At 41.5% G+C, this 22,921-nt stretch overlaps 1 protein-coding gene across 1 annotated transcript in view; it reads right to left on the bottom strand.

Annotated features, from left to right (window-relative positions):
• The window catches only part of LOC135216856 (ubiquitin carboxyl-terminal hydrolase 16-like), a 426,609-nt gene that overhangs the window by 296,144 nt on the left and 107,544 nt on the right, over nt 1-22,921 (bottom strand). The window contains 3 exon segments of the mRNA XM_064252406.1: nt 8,749-8,873; nt 15,762-15,913; nt 22,353-22,501. Coding sequence (XP_064108476.1) covers nt 8,749-8,873; nt 15,762-15,913; nt 22,353-22,501 — 426 coding nt within the window.

The following is a 22,921-nucleotide window of genomic DNA, read 5'->3' on the forward strand; positions in this document are numbered from 1 at the left end:
AAACTGAAAATAATAAACCAGCGTGAAGCGGGAAAGGCAGTCATGGTTATCGCACGTGACGAACGTTTATCGCAATCGACGGTATCCACCATCCTCAAGGACAAGAAACGCGTAATGGATGCTGGTAAAGGCATCTGCTTCAGTTCATTCAACGGTTATATCAAAAGAGAGGATAGGGCCTTTGGAAAAACCTTTGGAGATGGAGCAGTTACTGGTCACGTGGATGGAGGAGGATCAAATACAAAAGCGTATGCCGCTCACCCTCTTAACCATTCAGACAAAGGCGCGCATGCTTTTGAAGAACTGAAGAAGAATTATGATGATAACCACAACAAAAGTTTTGCAGCAAGTGCTGGATGGTTTCGTCGTTTCAAGAACCGCCATAATTTTCACAGTGTGAAAATTAGCTGATGCCGATGGAGCCGCTAAATTTAAGGATGTTTTACATGAGATCGTCGTTAATGAAGGCTACTTGCCAGAGCAAATCTTTAATGTTGACGAAACCGGACTTTATTGGAAACGTATGCCACAACGGTCCTACATCCACAAAGAAGCAACGGCGATGCCCGGGTTTAAGGCATACAAGGATCGATTGACTCTTCTGCTTGGGGGAAATGTGGCTGGGTATAAACTTAAGCCCTTTATGATTTATCACTCAGAAAATCCAAGGGCTTTAAAAAACATCGACAAGCATACACTTCCTGTGCATTACCGTCATAATAAAAAAGCTTGGATGACTGCAATATTGTTCGAGGACTGGTTCGTTCATTGCTTCATTCCGGAAGTGAAAGATCATTGTAGGAAAAATAACATCCCCTTCAAAATTCTTCTGATTCTCGACAATGCTCCTGGCCACCCTCAGCACATCGGAGATATTAACGAGAATGTAAAAGTTGTGTTTCTGCACCACCAAACACTTCTCTCATACAACCCATGGATCAGGGTGCTGTGGCTACGTTCAAGGCATATTATCTTCGGAACACGTTCGCGCAGGCAGTTCAGGCTACGGATAACGAGGAGAAAGATCTCAGAACTTTCTGGAAAGAATTTAGTGTTCTTAACTCCATTATGAACATTGGAAGGGCGTGGAAGGAGGTAAAGAAAGAGTGTATGAATGGGGTCTGGAAAAATCTGCTGAAAGTGTATGTGAACTCGTTTAAAGGTTTCGATCAGAATGAAGAAGTGGAAATCAATAAAAAGATCTTGATACTTGGGAAAAGTTTAGATTTAGAAATTGACGAGGAAGATATCCAAGAACTTATAGATGTGCAAGATGTAGAGCTAACGGCAGAGGATTTAATTGCACTTGCAGAAGAGAAAAAAAAAAGCAGAAGAGGAAGAAGAAATAAAAGAGTCGGAGCGAACGTTTACGACTAAAAAACTGGCAGAGGCGTTTGCTTTATTTGATCAAGGACTGAAACTTTTAAGTGAAATGGATGGGGACGATGAACGGTTTGCCAAAGTTCAGAGGGCTCATCAAGACAGTGTTGCATGTTACCGATTAATTTATGAAGAACGAAAAAAACGCACAGTGCAACCTACAATGGATTTTTTCTTCAAGAGAACGACTCCAGTGCATTCCGCTTCCCCCAGCCCTACCCCCTCACTTGAGACTCGATCCTGTACGTCTCGGAACAGTTGTTTCCTCGAGACACCTGAACTAACAGAAGAAGAAATTCTATCTGAGGAAGAGCGAATTGATGATCCTGCTGCTTTATCATCATCCTCCTCTTCCGATCTTTAGTTATAGTAGCCATGAACAGCCTGACACCGATCACGTATGCCGACAACGGACCGAATCTTGGTGAGTACCCTTTACGCTACAGTCTGATCCTTGTTCTTATTATTAAATTTCTTTTTATACTTAATTATCATAAGTCAATCTGCATTGAAACACCCGAACTAGCTGATATTAATAATTACTATACCATATATGTATAGGTATACTGTGTAGTGTAGGCTAATCTTCCATATATGTGTATATAGCCTAGCCTATATGGTACTGATTAACTTAGTGTAGGCTAGGCTATATCCGAGATACGATTTTCTCAACTTACGATGGGTTTTTCGGAACCTAACCTCATCGTAAGTAGGAGAATACCTGTACTGGGATCTGGATCAAGTATACGTCCTAGAGGTTCCCTTCCCTCAAGGGCCCCAGCACAGACCGAGGGGTCCGGAGGCTGAATGCCCCGCTGTCCAGCTCCCCCGTCAGGGGAGGTTATGTCTCAGAAAAGGATCCAGTAACCATCCCTAAGAACTTGGACAGTCCAGAGATCGGCCCCGAGGTGCTCCCAGTCCCACCAATGATTGGAGGGGTAACCCCCCCCCCCCCCCCCCCAGGCGTCAAGTCGGATAGGAGGCCTCCCTCCTACTTCCTCCTGGGGAAGCAGCCACCTTTTCCTCTGCAAGAGGGCGCGGACCTGGGTCTAAAGAGGAGCAGAAGGCTTTAGCAGTCCTGGAGGAGGGCTGCGTTCCCTGATGGTTCCAGCCCCCTGCAGATGATTCTGACATACACGAGGGGACCCCTTCCCCCAGTCTGAGTCCTTGTCTCAGCTCCTGTGACTTGATACTTCAACTTGGCACCGGTTGCCTGCCCGAGGATGACACCCTATAGACGAAGGAGTCCTGGTTCACCTTCTTCCCCCGTTCGATGGCTTCTTCTACCAGGCGATCCTGGAAAAGAGATTCGCCTGACCCTGGACCCTGGAAGGTTCCGCAGGACCTTCGCCTCCCTGTCGGGAGGCGAGCGAAAACTGCGTCTCTCCACCTCAGGACCCAGTCCGTCCATTGGGGCAGTGGTTGGGTGGTCAGGAATGAATCATCACCGCCACCCTTCAAGACCAAGCAGGCCCCACCACGGGGAAGGGGTGTACTCCCGAGCAGCTAGATGCCTCACTCCGGAGGCTACCAGCGGAAGCAGGAGCCTCGCTGGAAGCGGAGTCAGAGGCCTTACCAGAGGAGCCATCAGGAGTCCCACTGGCAGGCGTAGCGTGCAGGGGAAAGGCCAACGGGGCAGTGGTGCCACCCTCTCACAGGACTATCATGGAACCATGAGCACAGGTGAATGCGAAGCGGACCGTCTGACCGGGGGAGTGGAGCAGACTTTCCAACCGTGAGAGCAGAGCGGGCTGTCAGACAGGGAGAGCGGAGCAGGCCGTCGAACAGGGAGAGAGGAGCGAGCCATCCGACAGGGAGAGTGGAGAGGGCCGTCAGACAGGAAGAGCAGAGCAGTCTTTCCAACAGGGGGAGTGAAGCGACTGTCCGACAGGGAGAGCAGAGCAGTCCGTCCGACAGGGAACGCAGAGCAGGCCGTCCAACCAGGAGAGCGGAGCAGGCCGCCCAACCGGGAGTGCGAAGCAGGCCGTCCGACAGGGAGAGCAGAGCAGGCCGCCCAACCGGGAGTGCGAAGCAGGCCGTCCGACAGGGAGAGCAGAGTGGTCCTTCCAACAGGGGGAGTAAAGCGACCGTCCGACAGGGAGAGCGGAGTGGACCGATCGACAGGGAACACAGAGCAAGCTGTCCAACCAGGAGAGTGAAGCAGGCCGTCGAACCGGGAGAGCGGAGCAGGCTGTCAGACATGGAGGGCAGAGCGGAATGTCCGACAGGGGGAGCGGAGCGGGCTATCCGACAGAGAGCGCAGAGCAGGTCTTCCAACCGGGAGAGCGGACCGGGCCGTCCGACGGGGAGAGCGGAGCAGGCCGTCCGACAGGGAAGGCGGAGCAGACCGTCCCACAGGGATAGCGGAGCAGGCCATCTGACAGGGAGAGCGGAGCAGCCGACGGGAGAGAGGAGCAAGCCATCCCACAGGGAGAGCGGAGCGGTCCTTCCAACAGGGGGAGTGGAGCAACCGTCCGACAGGGAGAGCGGAGCGGTCCGTCCGACAGGGAGAGCGGAGCGGCCGACGGGAGAGAGGAGCGAGCCATCCCACAAGGAGAGCGGAGCGGTCCTTCCAACAGGGGGAGTGGAGCAACCATCCGACAGGGAGAGCGGAGCGGTCCGTCCGACAGGGAGAGCGGAGCGGACCGTTTGACAGGGAGCGCACAGCAGGCCATCCAACCGGGAGAGCGGAGCAGGCCATCCGACAAGGGGAGCGGAGCGGGCCGTCCAACCGGGAGCGCAGAGCAGGCCGTCCGACAGGGAGAGTAAAGCAGGCTGTCCGACAGGGAGAGCGGAGCAGACCGTCTGACAGGGAGAGCGGAGCGGTCCGTCCCACAGCTGACCGTTCAACAGGGAGCGCACAACAGGCCATCCAACCGGGAGAGCGGAGCAGGCCGTCCGACAAGGGGAGCAGAGCGGGCCGTCCAACAGGGAGCGCACAGCAGGCCATCCAACCGGGAGAGCGGAGCAGGCCATCCGACAAGGGGAGAGGAGCGGGACGTCCAACCGGGAGCGCAGAGCAGGCTGTCCGACAGGGAGAGTAAAGCAGGCCGTCCGACGGGGAGAGCGGAGCAGACCGTCTGACAGGGAGAGCGGAGCGGTCCGTCCCACAGGGACAGTGGAGCGGACCGTTCAACAGGGAGCGCACAACAGGCCATCCAACCGGGAGAGCGGAGCAGGCTATCCGACAAGGGGAGCAGAGCGGGCCGTCCAACAGGGAGCGCAGAGCAGGCCATCCAACCGGGAGAGCGGAGCAGGCCGTCCGACAGGGAGAGCAGAGCGGGCCGTCCGACGGGGAGAGCAGAGCGGACTGTCCAACAGGGGTAGCGGAGCAGGCCGTCGGACAGGTGGCGCGGAGCGGGCCGTCCAACAGGGGGAGTGGAGCGGGCCTTCCGACAGGGAGAGCGGAGCAGATTGTCCAACAGGGAGAGCGGACCGGGGCGTCCAAAAGGGAGAGCAGAGTGGGCCAGCCAACAGGGAGAGCAGAGCGACCGTCCGACAGGGAGAGACGTTCCATCCAACAGGAAGAGTGTAGCGTAATGCCCGACTGGGAGCATAGCATGCTGCCCGACCAGGAGAGCGGAGCAGACTGTCCGATCAGGAGAGAGGAGCATACTGCCACCAACTGCGAGCCCCATCATGTTGGCTACAGCATCTATCTCAACCTCTCCATTCCCAGCAACGACGCAGCCGTACTCGCTCAACTCCACGAAACACGACTCCTCTTATTAAGGGGAACTCCAACAGAGGGAGAGGTCGACGGGGCAGCAGCGCACCCCGTTCGTGGGACCGTCATGGGAACCATAAGTACGGACGAACACGGTGCGGACCGTAAGTCCGGGGAGTGGGGTCGACCGAAACGGCATGTTCCGTCATGGTGGCTACCACACCTACCCGAGCCGCTCTGGTGGGCTATGATGAGGAGAGCGGAGTGTTGCGTGAGCCAGGGGGGGCCGAACCCGCCCGACTCCATGTAAGCCGGCGCCTCTATGCCTCGTACCCCCTCCTATGGGGAACCTCATCTGAGTGAACGTCTGCCTGGGGAGGGGGTCAACAGTGAAGGCATCATTGGAGGGGGGGGAGGGGGGGGAGTGGGGGAGTGGTCCACGCTGCGGTGCACCCCCCTGACATACTCCATCCCTCCGCCAAAGCACTTCCATGGGGAAGTCTGAACAGAGTGCGAGGGGCACCTGTCCAGAACCAGGTGTGGCCCACTGAGGGACCCATCACCTCCCTCTAACTTCGAGAGGCGTCAATCCCTCCCAGGATGTGACCATGGGGCTCCGATGACTGATAGAAAAACTCTAACAGAAGCCTTGGCTGGATAAGCGGAGCGCTCCTCTCAGGAGCGGGACACACCGCATCGGGACACTCCGCATCAGGACACTCCGCATCAGGACACTCCGCATCAGGGGACATTCCGCATCAGGGGACACTCCGCATCGGGACACGCCGCAGCGGGACACTCCAAAGCGGGTCGTCCGACGGCACATTCTGTGGGGGCAAAGAAAAGGACTCCTTGGGCCCCATCCTTGGCAGGGGCCCAGGCAATGGACTCACCTAGGTCCCCACGCTGAGAGGGGACGGGGGAAAAATCTTGACACTCCTCTGGGGAGTCCTGAAGCGGAACCGGGGAAGGTGAAGGGCCTCCCGGTCCCCGGCTCATGCTTCTACCCCTCGGAACTTCCAAGGATGACTTCTTGGAGGGGAATCGAGGCTTCCTCTTCCTCCTTGTCAATGCCAGATCCCATGACGTAAAACGGCAGCACCAACACCTGTTAAAAAAAGTGTGGGGGTTAATCTTCACTGGAGAAAGAAAAGCCCCACAAGCACTGCCCTCAGGACCAGGGCAACGTCGTAGAAAAGAAGCCTCCAACTTAAAACTGACACCAACACACACGCGGTCAACACCCGCACATAGGGAAATACAAAGGGAAACGGGCCGGTAACGGACGACAAGCTGAAGCGTGTGAACGCTACAACGACCAGGAAAGGACTGCAGGTCAGAGGTTGTGATCTTCGACCCTGGGGCATATCTAGCTGGGGGTCGGGAGGAAATGACCAGTTTTTTCTGGTCAGTACCAGATTGACATCCAGGATTCTCCTAATAAAGTAATTAGAGGTAGGTATACAGCATTGGAACATACATATACTATATTATATATATACAGTGGAACCCCGTATTCGCATTCTCTGGATTCATGGACTCACACATTCGTGGATTTCTCTCTGGAACTTTTCCCCGCATTATTCGTGGAAAATTCGCCCATTCACAGTATTTTTTTTAAGGGAAATATCCACAAATTCCTGGGTTTTTTTTATCAATTTCATCATAAAATGCACTTTTTGTGATAAAACTATTTAAAAAACCAAGTATAAAAATTTTTAGTGGATTTTTCTTGAGTTCTAACTTACAAAATAGGAGGTTTTATGCATTTTTATAGGGGTTCCAACTATTTGCGAGTTATTGGCAGCCATGGTTATCAGCAATCCGGTTTTATGGGGCTTGTCCAGCACCAAAAATCACAGTCGAAATGCGTTGATTTCTGGTTATCAGCATCGATAATAAAGTATTAGCGCCAATACATACCTAACAGGGGCGCCATTAACCCTTTAATGCTGATTGGACGTATTAAACATCGATATAAATTGTCTGTTGGGTGCCGATTGGACGTATGGTACGTCAATATAAAAGTTTTTTTTTAAATTCACGGAAAAATAGTTATAGGCCTACTAGGCAAAAACTTTTGAATCACGCGCCTTGGGGGATGCTGGGAGCTCACGGATCAAGGCGTTGTTTTGTTTCCAATCGTTACCCAGGCACGCAAGCGCAAATTTCTTTCTTCTCGCACTAAAAAGTATCAGAGACACATTTCAGAAATTTTGTTACTTTGACATAATTTTTGCACCATTTTATATTAGCCGTTACATGGAGTATTATATATGAAAATGTGTGCAATTTCATGTAGAATACAACAAAAAACTTATGGTTGTAGCTTTCATCAGTTTTAAAATATTTTCATATAAATACGTAACAATCATGCCAAAATTTCAACCTTCAAGTCAACTTTGACTCTACCGAAACGGTCGAAAAACACAATTGTAAGCTAAAACTAAGCTAAAACTCTTATATTCTAGTAATATTCAATCATTTTCTTTCATTTTGCAACAAATTGGAAGTCTCTAGCACAATATTTTGATTTATGGTGAATTTATGAAAAAAAATGTGTGCAATTTCATGTAGAATACAACAAAAAAACAACCCATGGTTGTAGCTTTTATCAGTTTTTAAATATTTTCATATAAATAACGATGTGCCAAAATTTCAACCTTCAGTCAACTTTGACTCAACCGAAATGGTCAAAAAATGCAATTGTAAGCTAAAACTCTTACATTCTAGTAATATTCAATCAACTGTCTTTATTTTGCAACAAATTGGAAGTCTCTAGCACAATATTTCGATTTATGGTGAATTTATGAAATAAACTTTTTCCTTACATCCGCGCGGTAACTCTTCCGAAAAAATCATAAATTTTTTGTCTGATTGTCGTAATGTTTGCACCATTTTAAATTAGCCATTACATAAACTCTTATATATGAAAATGTGTGCAATTTTATGTAGAATACAACAAAACACAACCTATGGTTGTAGCTTTTATCAGTTTTGAAATATTTTCATATAAATAACAATAAATTGAAAAAATTCGTCCTTTGGTCAACTTTAACTTAACCAAAATGGTTGAAAACTGCAATTGTAAGCTACAGCACTTACAATCTAGTAATATTCAATCAATTACCTTCATTTTGCAACAAACAGGAAGTCTCAAGCACAATATTTCGATTTATGGTGAATTTTTGAAAACAGCTTTTTTTTACGTCCGCACGTTACGAATTCATGCATCATTTTGTGATAATATTTTCTGTGTTGCCTTGATCGTTTTACAATGTGTTACATACCAAAACGATCGCAATTTGGTGTACAATACAACGGAAAAAAATTACCTCATTAGCTCACAGCATGATTTGTATACAATTATATATGAAATTTTTTTTTGCAGTCATATCCCAATATTTATATATGATAATTATATTTTTTTCATTTCTGATGGTTGCATACAAAACTTCAGGCAATGACAAAAAATGGAGCCATACGGGAAACGATTTTTAAAATACCGCTTCAGCGTTTTAAGGATTAACCAGTTATCAACACCAACATCTGTTATTGGCATCAATAAGCACCAAAAATCACCGATTTTCACTTATTATCAAGCCGTCAGAACAGAACCCCCCATAACAGAGGGCTGCTTATATGGTACAATAACTAAAATACTTTTTCCTTAACAGAAAAAAAAGACTTATAAAGCTCACCTGGAATGGTCCTAGGAGGAGTTGAACGATTTGGTGCCATATCCTTTTGCCGTTTGATATACTCAACTATTTCATGAAGTTTTTTTGAACTAGTCTGCTGTACTTCGGAATCACATTCATAACACCTTAAAAGATAAAAAAATATTTAGATTCACATGTGATCAGAAGGAGTAGTTCAGTGAAAATTACAAGGCCAAGCAACAAATTCAAGTACATACAGTAGTACACTACAGTCTACCCTCGTATCTGCAGGGGATATGTACCACAAAAGGCCTGGCCCCAAAATAGCAGTTAAAATTCACAAATAGTTAACACCCTCTCTACTAATGCTTATATATGCCTATCTTGAAAGTTCAAATACCAAATGTTTACCTTAAACTAGCATCCTACATCAAATATACCTTAAACTACTATCCTATTAAGTATTGTACTAATCTTTGAAATTATATTATTAAATATAATCAAAGTCATCTTAAACAATTTACCCTCCAAAATGTATACATGCACAGTACGTACATCTAACCCATCCAGCCAATAACGAGAGAGAGAGAGAGAGAGAGAGAGAGAGAGAGAGAGAGAGAGAGAGAGAGAGAGAGAGAGAGAGAGAGAGAGAAACTGATTTGCTGACATGGTTAAACAATTAAATGTGTCAATACAGTACATATTAATATGCTTATCTTTCTATCAACCACTCTTCCTTTCTATCTATCTATCTACCCATCTTTCGCCTTCAGAGAGAGAGAGAGAGAGAGAGACCTTACAGACCTTACAGAGAGAGAGAGAGAGAGAGAGAGAGAGAGAGAGAGAGAGAGAGAGAGAGAGAGAGAGAGATCCAAGCATGGACAACACTTTCTACCCTTCATGGCCAATATGCCAAGATATTTTATATAATTGGCAGGTTACACCCTCCACCCTCGGTCTGAAAAGGCAGGGAAAAAGATGCAAGGAATATATTTACTGAGTTAAAATCTTACTAATTCTCTATATTTTCTCTAATGAATTGAAAATTTGCTGTGTTTACATTAATATTAATATTTGAAAATTGGTAAATCATTTATTTATCATACAAAACCAATAAACATAAGTATTACATATGCATAAAAATCCTCTCATCTCATCACAGTGAGAGAGAGAGAGAGAGAGAGAGAGAGAGAGAGAGAGAGAGAGAGAGAGAGAGAGAGAGAGAGAGAGAGAGAGAGAGAGAGAGAATTTTTATTTTCATAATTTAATGTTACTTAATCTTATTAAACTTAATATCATTAAAAAATTAACTATAAATCATTATTTCATCATTTAATGTACCCTTTAAAAATGCTTATATAGGCAGTCCCCGGGTTACGACGGTCTCGGCTTACGACGTACCGAGGTTACGACGCTTTTCAATTATAATCATCAGACATTATTTCCAGGGTTACGACGCATGTTCCAGGGTTATGACGCCTACAACGCTCATCTGGCAGATGAAATATGACACCAAAAACGCAAAATAATCAATTTTTGAAGGTTTTTTGATGAAAAATGCTATAAGAATGCAGTTTACATAGTTTTCAATGCACCCAAAGCATTAAAAGTAAGGTTTTCTTAGGATTTTTTATTACAACCACTTTAATATCATTCCAATTGTATAAATTCTGAGCATCATATCTATAACAAATGAAAAAACCAGTTTACGAGCTCAGCTACCAACAGGGTTCACTATAAGGAGGTACCCTGGGTGCTATACAGGGGTCCTTCCTGAACCTATAAAGGGGAGAGAACCAATTTTTTACCACTTGTTTCTTTTCACATAAGTTTCTTTCTTAGAGTTTACTTAATCTTATTATGATGTTTGCTAATAGCTGGCCAATGTTCATATTCTGATTAAGGAAATGTCTTCTGAAAACTTTAATTTATTCATATGAAAACTAAAAGTGGCGTATGGTCGTAATAGAGTTTACAAATTTCAGTCTGGAAATCAGGATTTGTTCTTGTTGTCTAAGGGCACAGCAGAATTCCGTTTCCAACCGTATCTTCGGTTAATTTTCAAGGAAGGGTGGGCTTGAACTGATTGGAATGGGGTCATCTGATGGTATTTATAGTGTCCCGGGTGCTCTGTCTTGTGAGAGCTGAGTTTTCACTGGCTGGACAGGGGATTAAGTACCTGAGTCAAGCCGTCTCCCAGAGGTGGATGCTCGCACTGGTCTTTACATGCGGACGCTGGAGACTAGGAGGGTAGTATTGGGAAGGTCATTGCCAGTAGATGGGGGCACCACCTGATTGGTCCGTTCGATTGGCTCCGGGGTGCTGGTGGGTGGCACCCAATGCACCACTGTCGGGAGGAGGGAAGTCTCTTGTGTGGTGTTGAGGCTGGGTCTCTCCTTTCCGATGTGTAGGGCCTCCAGGAGACAGAGGCAGTGGTGTTCTGCCGCCTTATCAATAATTCCAATATTAGGAATTATGTCCTTCCGGGTTATCCTGATATTGTGAGTGTTTATCATGATTATGAATGTTGCCTTCCTGAGCGTGACAGGATATCCTCTTGGAAAATTGCATAGTTGTCATACCAATGTAGGCATCGGGGGCATTGCCGGACAGGGCATTTGTACTGGTAAACAACGTTAGTTTTCTTGAGAGGGTCCTGCATCATGCGGGCTGGATTATTTTTTCATGATCAGGCCACTGGTCTTTTTACTTTTGTAGTAAATTATCAGTTTAACATTTTTAGCATGGTCCATAGGGGAGACGTTCCTTTCTATGAAGTTGCGAAGTGCTTGCTTGTCCTCTTTGTATTCCTTGTGAAATACTCCCTTGTAAAAGAGAGTAACGTTTTCAAGGGCGGCAGGGCAAGGCTCCTGCTGATAACATTTATCGATGTTTCTTCGAATGCATTTTGTTATGTCCCGGCTGGCATACCCATTAATTAAAACCTGGGCAACACACTTTAATTCAGTGTGTGTGTCCTTCCAAGAAGAGCAGTGAGAGAGCTCCCCTGATGAAGGCACTGATCGCAGTGCGCTTGTATCTCTTTGGACACTCGCTCTCACCATTCAGGCACATGCCCAGGTTCAAGGGTTTGTGCATTTTACATACTTTTTAACCCTTAAATGCCTATTGGACGTATTTTACGTCGAGATAAATTGTCTTTTGGGTGCCGACTGGACATAATTTACGTCGACATAAAGAAGTTTTTTAAAAATTCGCGGAAAAATACTTATAGGCCTACCAGCCGAAAACTTTTGAATCACGCGCCTTGGGGGATGCTGGGAGTTCACGGATCAAAGTGTTGTTTTGTTTACAATCGCTACGAAGGCGCGCAAGCGCGAATTTCTTTCTTATTGCACTAAAAAGTATCAGTGACACATCTAAGAAATTATTTTGTCACTTTGACATAATTTTTGCACCATTTTAAATTAGCCGTTACATAAAGTTTTATATATATGGAAATGTGCGCATTTTTATGTAGAATACAACAAAAAAACTTATGATTGTAGCTTTTATCAGTTTTGAAATATTTTCATATAAATAACGATAAGTGCCAAAATTTCAACCTTCGGTCAACTTTGACTCTACCGAAATGGTCGAAAAACGGAATTGTAAGCTAAAACTCTTATATTTTAGTAATATTCAATCATTTACCTTCATTTTGCAACAAATTGGAAGTCTCTAGCACAATATTTCGATTTATGGTGAATTTATGAAAAAAACTTTTCCTTGCGTCCTCGCGGTAACTCTTCCGAAAAAATCATACGTGCGATTGTCGTAATGTTTGCACCATTTTAAATTAGCCGTTACATAAAGTTTTATATATGGACATGTACGCAATTTCATGCACAATACAACTAATAACAACCCATGGTTGTAGCTTTTATCAGTTTTGAAATATTTTCATATAAATAACAATATGCCAAAATTTCAACCTTCGGTCAACTTTGACTCTACCGAAATGGTCGAAAAACGCAATTTTAAGGTAAAACTCTTATATTCTAGTAATATTCAAGCATTTACCTTCATTTTGCAACAAATTGGAAGTCTCTAGCACAATATTTCGATTTATGGTGAATTTATGAAAAAACTTTTTCCTTGCGTCCGTGCGGCAACTCTTCCGAAAAAATCATACTTAAATTAGCCGTTACATAAAGTTTTATATATGAAAATGTGTGTAATTTCATGTAGAATACAACAAAAAATAATTGAAGGTTGTAGCTTTTCTCATTTTTTGAAATATTTGCATATAAATCACGATATAGAAAAAAAAAACCACGTTCGATCAACTTTCCACTCTAACCGAATGGTCGAAAAACCGCAATTGTAAGCTAAAACTCTTACAGTCTAGTAATATTCTGTCATTATCTTCATTGTAAAGAAACAAATTCAAAGTCTCTAGCACAATATTTAGATTTATGGTGAATTTAAAAAAAAACTTTCCTTCCTTCCGCGCGTGGATTCTCCGCCACAAATCTCCGAAATGCGTACGTCACATTCTCGGAATATTTGCTCCATTTCATATTAGGCATTTCATAGAGTTTTATATATGAAAATGTGCGCAATTTCATGTAGAATAAAACAAAAAATAATTGAAGGTTGTAGCTTTTCTCATTTTTGAAATATTTGCATATAAAAAATATATATATAAAAAAATTCGACATTTGGTCAACTTTAACTCATCCGAAATGGTCGAAAACTGCAATTGTAAGTAAAAGCTCTTACAGTATAGTAATATTCAATCATTTATCTTCATTTTGAAACAAATTGGAAGTCTCTAGAAAAATATTTAGATTTATGGTGAATTTTTGAAAAAAAAAAAAATTTTTACATCTGCGTGTTACGAATTCATGCATCATTTTGTGATAACATTTTCTCTGTGTTGCTTTGATTGTTTTACAATGTGTTATATACCAAAATGATTGCAATTTAGTGTACAATACAACAAAAACAAAATGAACTCATTAGCTTTAACCGTTTTTCTCACAGCATGATTTGAATACAATTATATATGGAATTTTATTTTCGCGCTATCATATATCGCATTATTTATATATGATAATGATATTTTTTTCATTTCTGATGGTTGCATACTAAACTTTAGGCAATGAAAAAAAGAGGAGCCAAAAATGAACTCTTAATCTTGAAAACTAAGCGAGCTGTGAATTTTTTAAAAAAATATTTTTTCCGCTTCGGCGCTCACTCTGAGACCCCCTAGGCATACGGGAGATGATTTTTATACCCCTTAGGCGTTTAAGGGTTAATGCACCCAAAGCATTAAGGGTAAGGTTTTCTTAGGATTTTTTATGATGTTCCGGCTTACGACGATTTTCGGCGTACAACGCTTCTCAAGAACGGAACCCCCGTCGTAACCTGGAGACTACCTATACTTTGATGTTATTTTCATGAGTAAATACATTTTTATGATACAATAATTATTTATTAATTTTCAAGTATTAATACTGATCAATACTGTATATTAGTAAGTTTAATAAGATTAAATTATTTCACTAAATAAAAATAATAATTCTCTCTCCTCTTACAGAGATGTATGTTTTTTGTATGATAAATAAATGATTTACTAATTTCCAAATATTAATATTAATGTAAACAACATTAATATCAATTCATTAAAGAAAATTCTATAGTGAATTAGTAAGATTTTAGTTTATAAATTAAAAAATTACGTAAGAATGAAGGAAAATCTATTCTACCCCACATCTTTCTTTTTAGATCCAGGTACTAAGCTAAGGTTCAGAGCTGCAAATATGTCAAGCAATGTGACAGAAGGGGGAGCATGTTGCCAACTGATGTTCATGTAATTTCTCTCTCTCTCTCTCTCTCTCTCTCTCTCTCTCTCTCTCTCTCTCTCTCTCTCTCTCTCTCTCTCTCTCTCTTTTACTGAGATCAGAGAATTTTTATGGTACATGTAAGTATATGTATATAAATATTTTCAAATAATAATAATTACATAGCTGTAATTACAAAATTCATATGAAATAGTATTCTAAAGAAATACACTAATCTTTCCATTTCATTCTTTTAAATAAGGATAACTCTCTCTCGCTCTCTCTCTATATCTCTACTAATTTTCATATAATATTAACTTTAATGAGGTTAAACAATAACAATTAAATTCCTCTCTCTCTCTCTCTCTCTCTCTCTCTCTTACTTACTTATCTGTTTATTTGTTTTGTAGTATAAATAAATAAATTATTTACTTAATAACTGATCTTCAAATTTTAATGAGATTAATAAAAGAAATAGCAATTCCCAGTCTTTTTATCCACTTTGAGAAAGGAGGGCAGGGGAGTAAATGACAGTTTGATATACGTACTAGAGGAGGGGAAGGTGTTGTATGGAATTATTCTCTCTCTCTCTCTGTTATTAACTGTATGTATATATTTTCAATGGTAAAATGTTTAAGATGACTTTGAAATTAGGTATATTATTATTATAATCTCAAAGATTAATACGTACAGTAATAGGATAGTAATTTAAGGTATATTTGAAGTAGGATGTTATTTAAGGTATACATTTGGTATTTGAACTTTTAAGATATGCAGTTATAAGAATTTTTAGAGGGGGTCCTAAGTATGTACTCGCGGGTTTTAACTATTTTAGGGGGGTCTGGTACACATCCCCATGAATACGGGGAGTCCACTGTACTTGGTAAGTCACTTATATGAAATGTCATTTTAACATCAGATGCATTTCTCTTATTCACTGTAGTCATAAATGGGCTTCAGTAAGAGAAAACTAAATATATAAATGCTGGAAAATAAGCAGTGAATTACTATATGTTTACACAAACAAGTATGACAGTGTGATGTGATAATAGGTAAACATATACAGTACAGTTCAACCAAAACAATGCACTGTGGTCCAGGAAATGTTAAATTCTGGGGTCTCAGGAGATTTGAAATTGTTGACAAATCTGCAAGAGATCCAGATTACAGGTAGGAAGATTTGTGAATGTATGCTTGTATTATATTCATCTGACAAATTTGTTCAAACAAAAAACTTGGCTACTCATTGTCTTGTATGCGTACCAGACATTCCAAGCCTGAGTATTGAGGATAAGACAGTGAGGATCTGAACGTGGCGTACGATAATGAAGCAAAGCGTGACGTTCTCTTGTATTTCTATCACAGCCTTGGTGTCCACAATACAAGCACAACCATATTACGGGTTCATAAGAGTCCTGCAAAGATTAAAAAATTAAATATAGTCACTCCAAAAGAATTCCGATATATTCAGTTCTTAGAAAAAATCTATGTAAAATAATGTTATGGATATGCAGTATCCATTACATATATATGAAGTAGCAGATCTAAGGTATCTGTTACATGAAATTTATTCCATCCAGTACAGATTCCCTGAAAAACTGTAACTGTACTTTAACACATGTCAATCTTTACTAAAGATTCAAATTTCTGAAACATAAATATCACTTGGAAAATGCAGAAATTGTTGAAGGTTTGGACAGATGATTGTATACTGAAATACTTGCTACTTAACTTCCTAACCAAGAGCAATTTCAATTTTCACCTCTCATTTAGAAAAACAAATACTTTAGATGATCCCTATGAAAAGAAAAATGTGACTCATTTCTCATAATAATAATAATAATAATAATAATAATAATAATAATAATAATAATAATAATAATTACAGAGACAGGAGAAAGACAGAAAGAACAGAGGACTGGCACAACAAACCAATGCACGGACAATACATGAGACAGACTAAAGAACTAGCCAGCGATGACAATTGGCAATGGCTACAGAGGGGAGAGCTAAAGAAGGAAACTGAAGGAATGATAACAGCGGCACAAGATCAGGCCCTAAGAACCAGATATGTTCAAAGTACGATAGACGGAAATAACATCTCTCCCATATGTAGGAAGTGCAATACGAAAAATGAAACCATAAACCACATAGCAAGTGAATAATGCCCGGCACTTGCACAGAACCAGTACAAAAAGAGGCATGATTCAGTGGCAAAAGCCCTCCACTGGTAGGCCTGTGCAAGAAACATCAGCTACCTTGCAGTAATAGTGGTACGAGCACCAACCTGAGGGAGTGATAGAAAACGATCAGGCAAAGATCCTCTGGGACTATGGTATCAGAACGGATAGGGTGATACGTGCAAATAGACCAGACGTGACGTTGATTGACAAAGTCAAGAAGAAAGTATCACTCATTGATGTCGCAATACCATGGGACACCAGAGTTGAAGAGAAAGAGAGGGAAAAAAATGGATAAGTATCAAGATCTGAAAATAGAAATAAGAAGGATATGGGATATGCCAGTGGAAATCGTACCCATAATCATAGGAGCACTAGGCACGATCCCAAGATCCCTGAAAAGGAATCTAGAAAAACTAGAGGCTGAAGTAGCTCCAGGTCTCATGCAGAAGAGTGTGATCCTAGAAACGGCACACATAGTAAGAAAAGTGATGGACTCCTAAGGAGGCAGGATGCAACCCGGAACCCCACACTATAAATACACCCAGTCGAATTGGAGGACTGTGATAGAGCAAAAAAAAAAAAAAAAAAAAAAATAATAATAATAATAATAATAATTAATAATAATAATAATTAATAATAATTAATAACTTATAATAATAATAATTAATAATAATAATTAATAATAATAATAATAATAATAATAAAGCGAGTTGATTTTTATATATTGTTTTTCTATTTTCCTTACAATTCACTTCTCAGGCTCAGCGATGTTTCTGAGTAGCTGGCCAATATTCGTATTGCGAATTTTAAAAAAATTATAAATTCTGAACCTGAGACCCTGTTCTAATAAAAGATTACCTTCAGCATTTATAATTTTTTGAAAATTCCCAATATGAATATTGGCCAGCTACTCAGAAACATCTCTGAGCCTGAGAAGCTAATTGTAAGGAAAATAGAAAAAAACAATATATAAAATCAACTCGCTTAATTCTGCCATTCTTTTAAACAGCATTTGCCTAAAAGAGGGACTTCTACCAAAATAATAATAATAATTACAAGATGATGAACTGAGAGATGATACCACAGAAGACGACAGGGATGATGAGATATCAAACGACACACGAAGAAACACCAACAAAGTAACAGAAAGGATGGAATGGGTAGAAAAGATCAGACAATGGATGGACCCAAATACAGAGAGAACAAAGGTCCCCACCATGAAAGCCTATAACAACAAGAAATTAAGGGAGAAAACAAGTGAGTTCCATGAAATAATGAGAATAATACACACCACCAGTATCACAGAAACAAATAACTTGGCATATGCAGGAGCAAGACTAGTAGCAGAACTGATAGGGGATATGAACACCAACACCGCCAGTACAACCAACTCAACAGAAACCAAAACAGCAACTGTCCTGGGAAAGGTGCCTGGAAAAGCAAATCATGGTGACGAGATCTGACTTGAGTAAACTGAAAGAGATGGCAGAAAAAAGGCTAAGAAGCTAGAAAATAAGGGAGGAACTGAATGAGAAATACAAAGTATAGGAGAGGGGACTTAACAACACAATAGAAGAAGTAAAACAGAGGCTTAAGGCCAAAGCACATAAGATCCAACAGTATATGAACAGGAATAAGGGATACCGACAGAACAAACTATTCGGAACCAACCAGAAAAGACTATACGTACAGCCAACTAAGAGGGGAAGACAACCCCCAAGAAATTCCTGAAGCCAAACCAAGTAAGAGACTGGGAAAACATATGGACCAATCCGGTATCACACAACAAACATGCAACATGGCTCCAGGAAGTCAAGGCAGAAGAAACAAGGAGAATAAAACAAAGATTCACTGAGATCACGACAGACACAGTCAGACACCAACTAAAGAAAATGCCCAACTGGAAAGCCCCAGGTCCCGATGAAGTCCATGGATACTGGCTTAAAAACTTCAAGGCCCTACACCCATGAATAGCAGAACAACAGCATTGTATCACAAATCACCATGTGCCCAAATGGATGACCACAGGAAGGACATCCTTAGTACAGAAAGACAAGAGTAAGGGAAATATAGCCAGTAACTACAGGCCTATCACTTGCCTACCAATAATGTGGAAGTTACTGACAGGTATCATCAGTGAAAGGCTATACAGCTACCTAGAGGATACAGACACCATCCCCCACCAACAGAAAGGTTGCAGAAGGAAGTGTAGGGGCACAAAAGACCAGCTCCTGATAGACAAAATGGTAATGAAGAAAGGTAAGAGAAGGAAAACCAACCTAAGCATGGCATCGATTGACTATAAGAAAGCCTTTGACATGATACCACACACATGGCTAATAGAATGCCTGAAAATATATGGGGCAGGGGAAAACACCATCAGCTTCCTCAAGAATACAATGCGCAACTGGAATACAATACTTACAAGCTCTGGAATAAGACTAGCAGAGGTTAATATTAGGAGAAGGATCTTCCAGGGCGACTCACTGTCCCCACTACTCTTTGTAGTAGCCATGATTCCCATGATAAAAGTACTGCAGAAGATGGATGCTGGGTACCAACTCAAGAAAAGAGGCAACAGAATTAACCATCTGATGTTCATGGACGACATCAAGGTGTATGGTAAGAGCATCAAGGAAATAGATACCCTAATCCAGACTGTAAGGATTGTATCTGGGGACATCAGGATGGAGTTTGGAATAGAAAAATGTACCCTAGTCAACATACAAAAGGGCAAAGTAACAAGGACTGAAGGGATAAAGCTACCAGATGGGAGTAACATCAAACACATAGATGAGACAAGATACAAATATCTGGGAATAATGGAAGGAAGGGATATAAAACACCAAGAGATGAAGGACACGATCAGGAAAGAATATATATGCAGAGACTCAAGGCGATACTCAAGTCAAAACTCAACACCGGAAATATGATAAAAGCCATAAACACATGGGCAGTACCGGTAACCAGATACAGCACAGGAATAATGGAATGGACGAAGGCAGGAATAGTGGAATGGATGAAGGCAGAACTCCGCAGCATAGACCAGAAAACTAGGAAACATATAACAATACACAAAGCACTACACTCAAGAGTAAATACGGACAGGCTATACATAACACGAAAGGAAGGAGGGAGAGGACTACTAAGCACAGAGGACTGCGTCAACATTGAGAACAGAGCACTGGGGCAATATCTGAAAACCAGTGAAGACGAGTGGCTCAAGAGTGCATGGGAAAGACTGATAAAAGTAGACGAAGACCCAGAAATATACAGAGACAGGAGAATGACAAACAGAACAGAGGAATGACACAACAAACCAATGCACGGACAATACATGAGACAGACTAAAGAACTAGCCAGCAATGAAACATGGCAATGGCTACAGAGGGGAGAGCTCAAGAAGGAAACTGAAGGAATGATAACAGCAGCACAAGATCTGTCCCTAAGAACCAGACACCATATGTTCAAAGAACGATAGATGGAAATAACATCTCTCCCATATGTAGGAAGTGCAATACGAAAAATAAGACCATAAACCACATAGCAAGTGAATGTCCGGCACTTGCACAGAACCAGTACAAAAAGAGGCATGATTCAGTGGCAAAAGCCCTCCACTGGAGCCTGTGCAAGAAACACCAGCTACCTTGCAGTAATAAGTGGTAGGAGCACCAACCTGAAGGAGTGATAGAAAACGATCAGGCAAAGATCCTCTGGGACTATGGTATCAAAACAGATAGGGTTATTTGTGCAAATAGACCAGACATGATGTTGATTGACAAAATCAAGAAGAAAGTATCACTCACTGATGTCGCAATACCATGGGACACCATTGCTGAAGAGAAAGAAAGGGAAAAAATGTTTAAGTATCAAGACCTGAAAATAGATATAAGAAGGATATGGGATATTCCTGTGGAAATTGTACCCATAAGCATAGGAACACTAGGCATGACCCCAAGATCACTGAAAGGGAATCTGGAAAAACTAGAGGCTGAAGTAGCTCCAGGACTCATGCAGAAGTGTGTGATCCTAGAAATGGCACACATAGTAAGAAAAGTGATGGACTCTTAAGGAGGCAGGATGCCACCCAGCACCACACTATAAATACCACCCAGTTGAATTGGAGGACTGTGCTAGACCAAAAAATAAAAAATAAAATAATAATAATAATAAGACAAGGCAACGATCCTCTGGGGCTATGGTATCAGAACAGATAGGGTGATACATGCAAATAGACGTGACGTTGATTGACAAAAGCAAGAAGAAAGCATCACTTATTGATGTCACAATACCATGGGACACCAAAGTAGATGAAAAAGAAAGAAAAATTTTTAAGGATCAAGATGTAAAAATAGAAATAAGGGTATGGGATATGCCAGGGGAAATTTTATGATCCCAGACCCCTAAAAAGGAACCTGGAAAAACTAGATGCCGAAGTAGCTACTGGTCTCATGCAGAAGAGTGGGCTCCTAGAAACAGCGCACATAGTAGAAGTGATGGACTCCTAAGGAGGCAGAATGCAAACCGGAACCCAACACTATGAAAACCACCCAGTCAAACTGGATGACTGATAGACAAAAAAAAAAAAATAATAATAATAATTTTGTAATGAGAGAAGAGGATGGTGTAGGACCAAGTCACAAATATAAGTAGAAATATGTCAGTATTCATTGCAATTTAACTTGACCAGTGAGTTAACATTCTTTAATCTTGTAATGCTGGCCTGAAAGGTTTGCTCTTCATAAAGAAATCAGATCAGCACAGTAGAGGAAGGATGTTTTAAGTAGAAAGAAAATTGTCACAATTTTTCCATTACACAATAGCCTCTGAAAATCTCAAAATTTGGTTATGCTAACCAGATCATGCATCAGAGGAAGAGAGAGAGAAAAAACCCAAGGAGCCACAGGGGTTGGCAAGGAATCACCGTCTAAATAAGAGGTAGATGAGAACTTATGCCCTTCTCTATCTTATCTTTACCCATAACTGAACAAATGACTAGATCCTAAGAAATGTATGAGCTTGCATAAAGGACATAAAAGAAGGACATAACACTTAAAGCACAATTCATCATTAAAAAATTAGTACAAGAACAAGAAAAAAGTTCAAATAAAAAAACTACAACAAAAACTAAGTCTGTTCAAACATGGAATCACAACCATTTACAGGCAGTCCCCAGTTATCGGCAGGGGTTCTGTTCTCGGCCGGGTGCTGATGAGCGAAAACCGCTATTAACTGAAACTCAGCAATTTATGAGACTTAAGGTGCCATAACTCTATTATCGGCACCTTATAGCACTGATAACTGAAACTTAGCCTGTTATGGCGCCATAAATCGCTGATTTTATGGTGCTAGACAAATGCCATAAAACCAGATTGCCATTAACCGAGACCGCCGATAACCGGGGACTGCCTGTACGTACTACCAAAGATGAATTAATCTAAGAGTGAGGAAGGTAGAGTATCCCCACTGGTTCACATGTTAATGGTCTACTCGTGTTAATAAAGAAGATGCTGTTGAAGGTAGTCATGATAGGTATTCCATACAGAACTACACCAGAAATGTTACTACATGATATCCTAAAGATGGGGAAAAATGATAAAATAAGAAGGTTTGGTGAATGGACTTATACATTAATCATTAATAAAAGTGCAAATATCTACATAACACTTACAAAAACAATGTTGGAATCTTCATCATTGAGTTCTGATTTATGACCCTTCCGACATTGTGTACACTCTCCAATGCTTTGGCCCTGTTTTAAAGTCCTCTTCACTAAATTAACATTAACAGAGCGATTAGCATGTCCACAAGCCTTTGATTCTGCAAAATAACATAAAAATGCACAATGACTACCAATCATGTAACTTTACTAAATTATTTGTGTCAAAAACAGCTGAGATTTAATAGATAACAAGTACCAATAACTACTTAAATACTGAGACAGTAATATAGTATACTGTAAATATTTATCAGATGAAATATGAACACCTCACAAGAACCATAAATACAGTTTGCTAAAAGCAGGTCTCAATTTCAGTGTCATATCACAACAACAAATATAGCACCAACCATCATAATAAATGTATTCATCATCTCATAATGTATGAGAAAAGATATGAAGGAACTCTGTAAAAGCTATAGAGGTTAGTTAGAATGCTGGAAGATGAAGTTCCAGAATTAGTTATAAGTCATCTAGAGCTTCATGACCAATACAGAGCCCAATATCATTCACAGTAAGAT

This window comes from Macrobrachium nipponense, chromosome 11 (assembly GCF_015104395.2).
Source record: "Macrobrachium nipponense isolate FS-2020 chromosome 11, ASM1510439v2, whole genome shotgun sequence".
Taxonomy (NCBI): Eukaryota; Metazoa; Arthropoda; class Malacostraca; order Decapoda; family Palaemonidae; genus Macrobrachium; species Macrobrachium nipponense.